This window comes from Lepidothrix coronata, unplaced genomic scaffold, assembly GCF_001604755.1.
Source record: "Lepidothrix coronata isolate B3197 unplaced genomic scaffold, Lepidothrix_coronata-1.0 Scaffold32, whole genome shotgun sequence".
In the NCBI taxonomy this organism is placed as follows: domain Eukaryota; kingdom Metazoa; phylum Chordata; class Aves; order Passeriformes; family Pipridae; genus Lepidothrix; species Lepidothrix coronata.
The window spans coordinates 4,050,424-4,063,081 of record NW_016690212.1 but is presented as its reverse complement, the minus strand read 5'-3'; the positions used below and the strand labels follow the sequence as shown (position 1 = coordinate 4,063,081).

Sequence of the window (12,658 nt, the reverse complement as noted above, 5' to 3'; positions counted from 1 at the left end):
GGCTCTGCCGAAACCTGGAGCAGGGAGGAGGAGGCGATGTGGAGCTGTGTGACCCTGTGAGCTGAGTCACTGCGCTGTCACCGTGTCGGGCTGACCCGGGGCCTGCGGGCGAGCCCAAGGCATCTCCTTTCCCGCTGTGACTCCGTTGTGGGTCATCCTTTCCTTGAGAAAGGACGCGAAAAGGGAGCTCATCGTGAACGATTTTTCCCTTCTGCAGCCTCGTTAAACAGGACTCGGTGCAGAGTGAGCCGGGCCTGGGGCCTGAGGGAGCCGCGGCGCTCCTGGCACGGGAGGTGATGGCGCAGGAGCAGCTGGAAGCACCTGCTGGGATGCAGCCCCCCATCCCTGGAGGGGATTCTACCGGTCGGCCCTGTGCCACTGCCAGCCTGCTGCTCCTGCCCGGGCGTCCTCCATTCAGGACTGGGCACTGTGTGGCCACGTTTTCTGCCCTGCCCTCCCTGCCGGGCACAGCCCTGCGGGGGGAATTCGGGGGCAGCAGCGGCAGCACAAAGCGGGTCCCGGGCCCCACAGCGCTGCCGGCTCGGCTGCTGAGCACTGCCACGCTGCCAGATTCTTGCTCTTATTTATTTCTCTTCCTCTCTCCCCTCTTCTCTTTTCTGTAAAACCGTTCTGTGCTTCTCGGCTGGATTGGAGCAGGGTCACGGCCCCCCACGGCAAAGCCCAGCCCCCTCCCAGGCACAGCTGTGCCGTCCGGAGCCAGTGCCAAGGGGTGGCACGGGAAAAGCACGGCCTGCAGTGCCAAGAGGGAGCGTAGTAAAAGCCCAGCAGAAGGCACGGGAAAAAAATGGTTCAGAAAAAGAAAACTGGAATTGCCACAGAAGAAGGTTTTAGTTTCTTTTGCCTTTTCTGTCTACTTCAACTTTTCAGGTCAGTGACATTAATGGGCTGTGGTGGAAGTGAAGTAAATAATGGCATATGCCAGAGGCAGCACATCGATTTTTAAGTCTCCCCTCAGTAATTAGTGACAACCTTTGTGGGGACTGACTGCTGGGTTTAACAAACCTCTGGCAGTAGGAAAAGCAAAGCAACGCAGAGGAGAAGGAAAAAAAGAAAAGGCTATTGCTTGCTTTTTTACTTTCATCTTGTTTTTACTAGTCATATTGGGATGATTTAAAAAAATCATTTCGGTTTACTGCTCTGTCGAAGTAACCCATGTAAAAGGTAGGTACCAGTCAGCATAAGGTCATTGCATGGTAAAAAAATTGTTTCACAGTTTGGTCATTCCTATAATGCTGCTACTTAACTGAACAAAAACTAGTGTAAGTATTGAGGAGTCTTACTGAGGTACCTAGAGCTAGAGGCAGAGCTGTCCTCACACAGTGCCTGCACAGCTCACTAATACAGCAAAGAACATTCCTGAAGCTCAAAGATTCCTGCTAGAAATTTCACTTGGGTTCACTTTTAAATTTTTGGTAAATGAGATTTCCCTTTGCTAATACAACAATAATATATCTTGCATTTTTTCCTTTTAAAATCATTAATTTTAAAATACAGATATGCAATGATTCTCCATTTTCATGTGATTATGCCACTTTGTATTTATAAACTAATTGTTAAGAACACACATGCCTACTAAAAAGAAATAATTTGGAAAAGTTACCAAAATGGTATGCTGGCCAGTCAATGAATGATACTTGTTCAAAGGCCATGAAGGAGGCTTTATATAAGAGACTTTGCAGGTCAGTAGAGTCCTGGGATGAGTTCATAATATAGATGAAGAACTGAGACACAAATAACAGTTGCTAGTTCTGATCAAAAATTTGGTTCTCTTAAGGCAGGTAAGAGGAGCTGTTTTCAGATTTCTTTTAATGAATGACTTAAAAGGAAAAAAATGAGAAGAGGAATTGTTCATATGGTTTTCTACTTGAAAGACTAACAGAAAAATGTGACTGTCACTGTGTTTTCCTCATGCACTGAGACTCATTCTTCTTCCTTATTACTTTCTCATGTCTCTGGTATGTGAAGTGTTCATCATAAAATGGATTATTTGTCTTGCTTGCTGCAGGTGGATGGGGATAGTTAGTAAGTGGCAGTAATGATAAATGCCTGTGTTTGGGGATCAAGATACACCTAAGAGGCCTCATTCTCTCTCCTCCCTTATGTGTCCCAGTTTTGCCCCAAAGTGGTGCATGAAGAAGTAATAGGGTAATAATATGGGACACAAGAGGCAGTATGAGATTTCAGAGTAAAAGGAAAGCAAGGATATAATACAGAAAGTGGATTAACAAGTGGATTAACAATCCTACTTGTTTACAGTAGGATTGACCAGGAACCACTTGTAAAAGAAATGAGGTTAAAATTAATGAACAGGTGAATCTGCATATGTAATCTGTCAGAGCAAGCAACCAGTAAAAAAGAATGACTCTAATTAAAGTCAGTAGCACAGGAGGGAAAGAATAGTTTAAAACAAACCAAACAAACTGGTATCTAATCAAGCATTCAGCTCACTCTGTACAGTTTTCCTCCTTGTCTTTAGGTTTAAACCCCAGTGCCCTTTACCTGCACTGAGGAACACAGGGTTAATTACCTGTCACAGCTCAGGTGTTCAGTCACAGCCACACCACATGCTTCTTTCCCAGGAGCAAACAGTCCCTTTTTGAAATAATGGCTATCTCTGTTTTCAGGTGCTGGATATTATCCTAAGTATACAGGAAGCTACAGCTAATAGAGCTTGTCCTCTTATGTGGTCAGCTTCTACTGGTTCCCAAACAGCTCCACTAAAACCAGAGCGAACATGAAGTTATGGATCTTTTTTTTTATCTTTCCTTATAGTTTGTCAGTAGAGATGTTTCTTGGAAATGGTTTCCTTATAGTGCAGGTTTCAGTGGTATTGTTCTTCCCCTTGCTGGCAGGTCCCAGCTGGGAAGGGGATGCCAGTCCCTGAGGACTTCTAACAAGAAGCACCAACACAGGATGTTCTCATTTTCTTCCAGTACTAAAAAGCATCTGGTGAGGGTGTAGTTGGATCACTGTGCTCCATGGGAATGAGTGCTCTATTGCTAAACAGACCCCATGGGTTACACCAGCACAGAATTTTTCTCTCCCACCACAGTGGTCAGTTGAGTCAGGTTTGCCATGAGCTCCCAACTCTCCTTTGGCTGCTGTTGTCTCTTTTGTTCTTTGCCCTCCCTGAAATACCCAATACATGTCCTGATTCAGATCATTCTTATCCAGAGTGTCTTAGAGAGGTAAGGAATGGCCACAGGGACAGTACTGCTTACAGGTCACCTCCCATCTCTGGGAGAAGGCTGCATGGAACACCAAGCAGAAGACAAATTGGGGAACAGAAAAGGGCTCAAGACGTGCACTGTGAGACAGAGCACAAGTGTGAATGCAGCTGTGTCAATACCACCTACAGAACTGGGATATTGCATCAGCCTGAAGGAATTAAATGCCAAAAAAGCTGCACACAAAAAAGCTTTTCCTTGAAAATTCAGTGATGAGAAAGTAGACAGGTTATTAACAAAGCACAGTTTTAATAAAAATGTTTAAGGCTTACATTTCAAAATGACTTATAAATAAACTTAATCACAATGTATATATTTTTTAAAAAAACTATTCATTATAATATATATTTTCTGAGTTATAAAATCCCATATAAATAGCAAATTATTCTCAGTATGCAGATTACAAGAAACGTAAAAACTGGGATGTATATCTGAAAGGAATCCTGAGTATGCACTCAAAAAATGGCAGAAAATAGAACAATGGTAGAGTTGGACACAAGAAATGCTGTTGTCCCAGCATGTTATTTTCTTAAAAAAAAAAACAAAACTGAGAACTTTTTGGTTGCTTAACCTTGTTCAGCTCCGTAGACTCAGGAATGGCTCTGGATACTCCACTCCTAGAGATTTCAGGAGCACCCTGTAGATTCTTTTGGTATCAGAAAAAGAAACTGATGTCTGTCTTCAGATGGACAGAAATAAGGCACTTGCGTAGGGCAGGTCAGTGCTGGCTGCAAGCAGCAGCTTGGACTTACAGCCAGAGAGCAGCAGAAGTCGACTCTTGAACGATGATGTGTGGCAACAAATTTGCAAGAGGCAGCCAATTCTTACACTCCTCAAGGTTCCCCCGATTACCTCCCAAAATAACAATATAAATTAAACCAAGAATTAATAAGTGGAAGCTTTGCACGTTTGAAATATCAAAGTGAAAGTTCCCTTTTGTTTTTAGATTGAGGTAAGTGAACGAGCAAGTTGGACCAAGAGCCAGTGGTCTGCCTACAGCAGGATCCTGCTCTCTCTGTGGCACAAGTCGGAGCAGCATTTGGATCAGAGCTTTCACCTCGTGCTTTCTCCTTGCATTTCCAAGTGAGCTGCACAAGAGATCAATGTGAGTGGTAATGTTCCCAGTGGTGTGACTACATCTCCTAGAACCAGGCAGACTGCAGGACTGCAAGAGGACATCGACTTGCAGAAGCCTGTCAGTGTATTTAAATTCTGAGCTATTCTATTATTGTAGCACAATGGGCTTTTTCTGGTCATAATGAAAAAAACAGTCAATTATTCATGGGAGAAATAAAGACTATTCTGCCTGTTGTTTTCAAAGAGTAATGTAGTCACTATATATTCCTTTAAACACTGCTCTTAGATAAACTATAATGTTTTTTTCATATACTCAGGGTCATGACCTCTGACTTACTACTAAAACATGAATCATAAGAGCAAGCTCATACATGCAAACTGTAGTAAACACACAGAGGCTTAAATTTTGCTTCTTATTAGAGAGTCAACTCAGTAGAGATAATGAAGTAAATTAGAGCTGTTTATAGTCTCCTGGCTTATTCCGAGTTTAGCTGGGATCAAAAACCGGATGAACAACGTTATACTGCAGTTGAGCCGTAGTTGCTGAGAGCAGAACTTCACAAGTAAACAACGGATGCACGATAGCATTTTAGATTCAGAAATTCTCAACAGTTTTCTGTCCTTTCAAATACTACAAATAACTTCTTTCTTCTTGGTATCCTATAAATACTCACATGGCAATTTTCTTCCTGGTTCTAGTTCAAAACAACAGCAAGAAGCTGTAATTATTGCACAGTATGTTAGGATGAAAGACTAGAAAAGAGTGTGGCACTTGCAGGGTGACTTTTCAGTCCAAAGAAAAGCTCTTCATTTTTTCTGCTAGTTCCTGTCTCATTTCTATATGCTTTTTCAGGTTTTGCACTTCATGGGGCAGGTTAATGTCCCACACTGACACACAGGATTGTAACTCTGGGGAAAAAAAGAAAATTTTAAAACCGCAACAGAGATGAATTATTGCATAATTAACAGTGGTTTTGCTTATCTGCTTATTTTAATTACTTGTAAATTCACTCAATGAAGCAGGATCCTTAGGACCTGGAAGACAAGTTACATGACACTTTATGTGTGAGAGAATGCAGTCATAGGCTACAAGTTGTTTGTACTTGCTTGTTTGTACTTGTACTCACAATGGTTTGGATTCCAGTTCCTAAATTTAGAATACCCCATTTAAAAGTACTTGAAATACCATTTCTGGAGCCTGTGGGCCATGAGGTACTGACCTGAGCTACAGCTAATGTAGCTGTACTGAGCTGTACTGAAGTGCTTGCATAAAATTTCATCTCTGTTTTCCCAAGCAGAAATACCTTAAATGCTTATGAGACTCAAATCCCATTCACTGTTAACTAAAAACTGATTTCATAAGCCAGTGAATATACTGAGAAAAGGTCACTTCTTCAATCTCCATTCATGCAAACAACTCTTTATTCATGAAGAATTCACAGTGCTTTTAGTGGAATAGGGATAATTGAGAACACCTGCATAAGTAGGGGCTCACAAACTAAGGCCCCAATGATTCTGGGACTCTCTGATTCCTCTCTACAATTAATGTCACTCTTAAATAAAACAAAAATGCTAAAAAGGCAGTAAGTGTTCTTATGGTAACAGGAATTGGGGAATACCATAACATAAAACCCACTGCTCTAAGCTTGAGTCTTGTTTTATTTCAGTCAGCTCATCTACACTTGCCACCCTTAACTTTATACTGTCATTGCCACATTTTTAGGAGTTACTGAAACTGGAATGAGATAAAGGTGAACAAGGGCATTGATCAAAGCACCAACTGTAACTTTTATTAGAAAAATCCAAAGATGGAGTTTTTCCTATCTTCCCGCACTTTGCTATCCTAATTGTCAGGAAGCTTTTACCAATGTCTGACCTAAATCTCTCCTGCTGTAACAGACACTGGTTAGTTCTTATTGTACCCGGAGGGAATATGTAGAAGTCTTTATTCCCTTACTCTTTATTTACATATTTGAAGCCTATTATCATGTCCTCTCTAAGCTTTATTTATATTAACCAACTAAACTTCCCACAACATTTCCTCACAGGTTGCATTTCTCTCCTCTGAACTGTTCCAAATAGTCCAGATCATTCAGCAATGTCCCAAACCCATACGCTCCTCCAGCAGAGGCCATATGAGCACTGAGCAGAGAGTAAGAATTAGCTTATGTCTTACATACAGCACTTTTTAATTGCTGTGAGAGTGGTGTTTGCCTCTTCTGCAGCCACACGATATGGCTGACTCATGATCAGCCTCCTATCAATTATAACCATTTTTCTGCAGCACTGCTGTTTAAGCTGATCATTTCCTCATGTTGGTACAACGGATCATTCCTAATTAAGTAAAAGGTCTTGTGTTTGTCCTTACTGAATTGTATCCTATTTCCTTCCAGACCATTTGTTCTATTTGTCAGGGTCACTTTGAGTTCTAATCCTGCCCTCCAGTGAGCTTGTGTCTTAGCTAAGAGTTGTCTGCAAATCTGAAAAGCACATTACTGTTTTTTCATCCACATCACTCATAAAAACACTGAGAATTCCTGACCTAGCACAGACCCCTCTGGAAATCCATTTGATACATTCTACAATTAGGCAATGATATTTACTCTCCAATACAGTTTCCCAACAAATTATATTATCTACTTCAACAGTGGCTTCCTCTGATCCATTTTTGGAGTTACTGCCGGTTTGTATGGAGCCCAGATATGCAAAAGAAAACAAAAAGTATATAATAATAATAATGTTTAAATAAAATGATGTCAAATGATGCTCATGAACTCTACACTCTCAGTGGGTAGTCAAGCACAATAGTGTCTACTCCACTAATACAAATTAATAAAACACAGTTCAGATACCTTTGTGGTATTTGTTGTCTTCGGTGTCACTTTTATAGCAGTATCCCAAAACTAGGACCGTGTTCTTGAGACTCCCTTTTTCAAAGAAATAAAATGACAAATTTTAGTTTTAATGGGAAGTTTTTAATTTAAGGTCAGAAAGAGTAGATGACATCATGGCACTAAGAGGACAGAAAGCAGAGCACGGTCAATCGGACCCTTTATTCAAAATCATTGACCATGACAAACCCAGACATGAAGACAATATAGTTCATGTCTCCATTTAATGTTGGGGTTTATCCAGGTTCCAAGGCTTACGCACAGGATCAGCCAACCAGCCTGTTGAACAAGCCCAAGAACAAAGCACCCTATTATATAGCAGAGGTAGTAGGGTCACAGGAGACAGATGTCACAGCAAAGGGACAGGTGGCAAATGAAGTCCCAGTGCACAGCAGAAAGTACCAGTTATCAGTTCGGTTATGAAAAAAACAAACCCATGAAATGTGACACAAACTGAGTAAAAATATTCTGAACTAATGAAGGCACATAGGTGGGAGTTAGCAGGGAAGTGGAAATAGGGGATGGATGCCTACTGAATAATGCCAAAAAAGACTGGTTATAATAGATGAGGGATGGTGGGAAGCATACACATCCCTCCATGCTCAGATTTTTCATTACTTTAATTTTTTCTGCAACCAGACCTATCCATACTCCTTACAAAAGTGATTGGAACTTGAGTATAATGTTTCTTATTTAGACTTGGATCCTGTCTTACTATACATAAGTCTAAATTTGTACTTGCAAAATGAACTACAGATTTACATATAAATTATTCTCTATGGGAAGTCTCATATCTATTAAACATCAATGTGTTAGGTGACAGAATTGGAAAATGGTATTATATTTCATATTCATATATGAACCACAGATAAAATTATTGTCTCAAAGTCTGGCAATCTTTTTTTCCTGAAATATTTATATCTAATTGACATTATGTATTTAAACCTTAAATGAAACTATTTCATACAAAAATATTTCCATTTATCTTCTCTTATTTCACAGAAGCAAGGTGATTCTGTTGAAGAACTGCTCAGCAGTCTCAGTGCTATTTTCACCGATTCTGTGAAAATCCCAGTAGAAACCAAGGCCTTGAATTTAGGAAAAAACACCCAGCCCTTATAAATAATTGCTGTGAAAAGACGATCAAAAGAGAAAAGTACACATCAAACTGCATATATCAATCTTATTTGCTCATCTTGAGATTTGTGCAAACACAGCTAAACTCCTTTTCCTGAATAATAATTTTTCTATACATAAAATTTTTATTAAAAATGTTGAGGTGACTGAGATTCAAAGCTTTTTAAATCATACTGTACTATTCTATACAATATACTTTCCCTATCCGTGACAGTGATAAGTGAGGCAGAAATTACATTTTCATAGTAACTGTTATTTACAAAATGCTAAAAATAAAATGTCCCTTTATAGTACTAGCGTTGTAGCTATCAGGACCAGATGGACTGAAAATGCTATGCTATAGTGGGCACCATAACAGCTGAGGACTGAACAGACTGCACAAACTTGCTGTCTCAGGCAGAGGCAAGTCAGATGAAGATGGAGGTTTTTTGACTCAAACAACACTGCCAGCACTATGAGCTAACTGCAGTCTACAGATTCTTGTGGTGCCAGAAAGGAAAAAAACAGCTCCAGAATAAGTTCACGATAGTAATGAGAATACATATACAGCCTGCAACTAAGAAATTTGCTAGCAGGATTACAGTGTGCTTCTGAATCCACAGCAACAGCTTCAGTGTCTTTTTTGGTTTTTTTACAGCAAACACACTTTAAATTATACTGACAGGGAAACTCCAGAGTTGTTTTCAAAACTCGGTGTAAAGTGATGGGAATCCACATGTTGTGCCACAAAGCACTGTTTGAAATAATGTGCATTTTGAGTGTATTCCCCACTGCAGTACCATGAACTTGAGTCGACATGGGCTTTATTACTTTCGGGAGAGATGCAGGAAAGTGTACAGGTGAAGGAAGGTACAAGAGCCAAGGAGTACCCCATACTCAACTACACTCCTCTGGCTGTTTGTTTGTGGTTACCACTGAAACCCCACAGCTCCTGTCTGCCTACAGCAGCTCAAAACACCTGTCCCTGACAGGAACAGCTCATCTGTACAAGTTCACACCCTGAGTTCAGGTGTGTAGACTTTCCCAGCTTTACTCTGATCTGCCTGCAACCCAAATCTAAAAGAACCATCCCTGAATAAGGATAGGAGAAGAAAACAAGGCAATAAGCAATTAAGGAAAAATTATTAAAATCTAACATGGTCCACAGAGAGAGAAGCCAGAAGTGTAACAGGATGGAGAAAGAACACAGGCTACCCGTGTAAGAGAAGACTATGGGACAGAAAATGGTGTGTGCTGAAACACAGCACAGGGATGCAGTGAAGTTGGGGGTCTGTCCATGTGCTGATCAGTGACAAGCCAGGGAAGAGCTGTTGCTTTATGTGGGCACAGGTATTCAGCCTGCTGGTATTCAGCTAACACCCGAGTGTCCGACACTGACCGGAGAGGACTGCAGCAGGACAAAATGAATGAACAGATCATGGATAGTGCTAATTTGTTCCTGGAACACCACAACAAACAGGACACAGCACACCTAAACTTGGCACTGACTTCAAAGTACTTGTCATTTGATGGTTTAACTTACCCAGCTGAGCTGTTATCATGACTCTAACAGAATCACAAAAGTTGTCTATAACTCGTACAGGACGACGCGTTGATAAATCAAGCAGCAAGATATGTCCTCCTCCTGTCCCTATCCACAGTGCAGTATTTTTCTGCAGGCAAATTGTCTTCACTCTTCCAGAATAAGCCAGGTTATGTTTTGATTCCTTATTTAGTTTTTCCACTTTGTTCCTAAGAGTATGGAGAAAAATTGTATTGAAATCTGGTGGCACACTATTCCACAACTAATGAAACAACTCTCTCGATACCAGACTTTTAAACAATCATTCATCAAGACAAGCAACAAAAATCTCATGCTAACAAACTGGGATGAAAACTACTGGATGTCTAAGAGCCAGCTGGTCAGCTTTAGAAGGCCCATAAATAGAAGCCAGGTATACTTCTCTCTTCTCTCCCAGTCTGAAGGAGATTAATGTCACTGCAAATGGGAAGAGCACACCTACACCTGCTCCTAACCTCACCATAAAAAAAATGGATGTGGCACATTAAGGGAGACTAACAACTTAAATGCAAATGAAAATCACTGTCACCGTTAATAAAACTTTGATCTCCTACTGAATCTGTGCACTGGAGAGATCAGACATTCTTAATCAGGGGATGCAGGAAGTAACTGCATGTAAAAGCATTAGTACCTGAAGGACACCGAAAGACTTTCTTCTTTCTTGAGTTAAATGGGTCTTCTTGATATCAGGAAAATTGTGAAATATAAGAGTTTTAAAAAACTGGGATTCTGCATGGAATATTCTGAAGTTTTGGGCCAATGGAGAGGAAAGGAAATCCACATTTGCTCAAAGAGCTGGGCAAATCCCTTACCTCTGGCAGGTTAAGGTACCATGCTACAGAAGGCAATCTGATATTCAGCTTGCCTGAATATAAGCATCAGGCCAACAATCTGCAATAAAACACTTACTTAAGAAAATGTGCACAGTCAATTAGTTCAGAAAGTTTTTCTGTCTTCTTGTCCCAAATTTCCACAAAATGGCTGTTTTTCTTTGCCAAGTAGATGGATTTGTCTACTGCTATTGAAATAATGTTTGCATCACTATAAGCATTATGACAGAACCTAAGAGAGAGAAGAACTCCTGTTAGCTACACAGAAAATACCTTGTAGAAAAACTTGGCTATTATGAGTGAGGTTAGTTTCCCTTTGACTCTTGGAGAATCATTCAGCCTTAAAAACAAATTGGGCTAAGATACAACTGAAAGGCTTTGCTATAATCTTGCTACAGTTTGACATCAATTTTCCAAGTAACAGAGTTGGGCTGATGATATCCTTGGAAGTGCATTAATGCTCAAAGGCTATTAATAAATCTTTCTCATCAAACCCTGGTTTCCCTACTCAGGAAAAACTCCCCGTAACTTCAAAGCAGGATTTGTCCATGTGAGAATTATATCAAATAGTCCAAAAGCATCAGTCAATAATTTCTAAATAGTCAGAAGTCAGCAATCATAAATGATTAAATATATATAGGACAAAGATATGCACACATACTGACAAACATGGAAGGACAAATACTATGCTAAGTATGTATGCACAATTCTAAATAAAGCAAACAAGGCCTGGACTAATGCAATTGGAGGAGAAAAACTGATCAGTTGCATTAATACATTTTCTGAATAGATACTGACTTCATAAATCCTTTATAGAGTAAAAATGGATAACCCTTGTTTAAAAGCAGCAGCGAATACTTTCAACACTACTCACTGATATTCCATCTGTATTATGGAAGGAAAAGAACAGAAACAAGCAAATTCAAAGAACAAGCTCTAGAACAAGACATTACATCAAAAAGTTCTGTCAGAAATCTTTAATGAAAACTACAAAAGTGCCAAGTAACATCACTTATAAGAAAAACTTACAGTTGACTTGTCTTTGTTTCAATGAGCTTTTGAACAGAGAAGTCACTAGTTAAGGCAATGATTTTTGTTCCACAGCCTCCCCAGATTATATTTTTTTCAGATAAGCATGAGGATTCTTTTAAGCACATCAATGGTGTGCTAACATTTCCTATAGTCACTATCTTCAAAGGTGTAGCACCCTTACACTGCAAGAAAAAATATACTCTGCATTAGAAACAAGGAGGATGCGGACACTCAGAAACTGCTAAAACAAGGCCACACAGCCTTGCTGAATTAAATTTACACATCCAGATTTTCTGACCCATTATAGTTCAGAACATTTCCAGAATGTTACAAACTGAAAATATTCCCATAACACATGTCTCATAGGGAAAGAGCCTGTGTGAGTGGAAACAGGATAGAACATGGACTGACACTTTCTGCAAGCCCTGGAGCAGTTAAAGAACTGGATGGAAAGTCACATCTATATCTTTGGAGACATCTCACATTGGACCATATTCTAGTTCTGCAATGCACTGCAATTCCATAACTGCTCTAAACTGCATATGGCCAGAAGCTAACCCTCAAGAACCAGCTGATATAAACAGCTCCCAGTATTTTTTCATCTGTTCTGTGAGAAGAACTCTGACCTACAGAAAACCTAAACGATACTTTCTTTTTGAACACAGCTGTTCTACAAAAATTTACTAAATAAGAAGAAAAAGGAACTATAACAACAATAAATAAAGGAGATTAAAACTGTTAGAATATTCTTAAGAACAACCATTAATGTCAGTCTCTAGCCAGTTTGCCAGGCCTTTCAAAGGAATTTTCTGCCTCTTACTTCTACTCGTTAAAACATGTGCAGCTCCTCTAAGACTGCAGTAGAAAATGATTTATAGTTTT

At 40.0% G+C, this 12,658-nt stretch overlaps 1 protein-coding gene across 2 annotated transcripts in view; it reads right to left on the bottom strand.

Annotated features, from left to right (window-relative positions):
• Window positions 1–3,779: 3,779 nt before the first annotated feature.
• Window positions 3,780–12,658, bottom strand: part of LRRK2 (leucine rich repeat kinase 2) — a 63,644-nt gene continuing 54,765 nt past the window's right edge. For both annotated transcript variants that reach the window (XM_017811454.1, XM_017811455.1), the window contains exons 47-51: window positions 11,774–11,958; window positions 10,824–10,976; window positions 9,876–10,084; window positions 7,178–7,252; window positions 3,780–5,234 (exon numbers count right to left, since the gene is read on the bottom strand). In XM_017811454.1, the coding sequence (XP_017666943.1) occupies window positions 5,113–5,234; window positions 7,178–7,252; window positions 9,876–10,084; window positions 10,824–10,976; window positions 11,774–11,958 (744 nt within the window). In that variant the 3' untranslated portion in view covers window positions 3,780–5,112. The remainder of the gene's footprint in view (window positions 5,235–7,177; window positions 7,253–9,875; window positions 10,085–10,823; window positions 10,977–11,773; window positions 11,959–12,658) is intronic.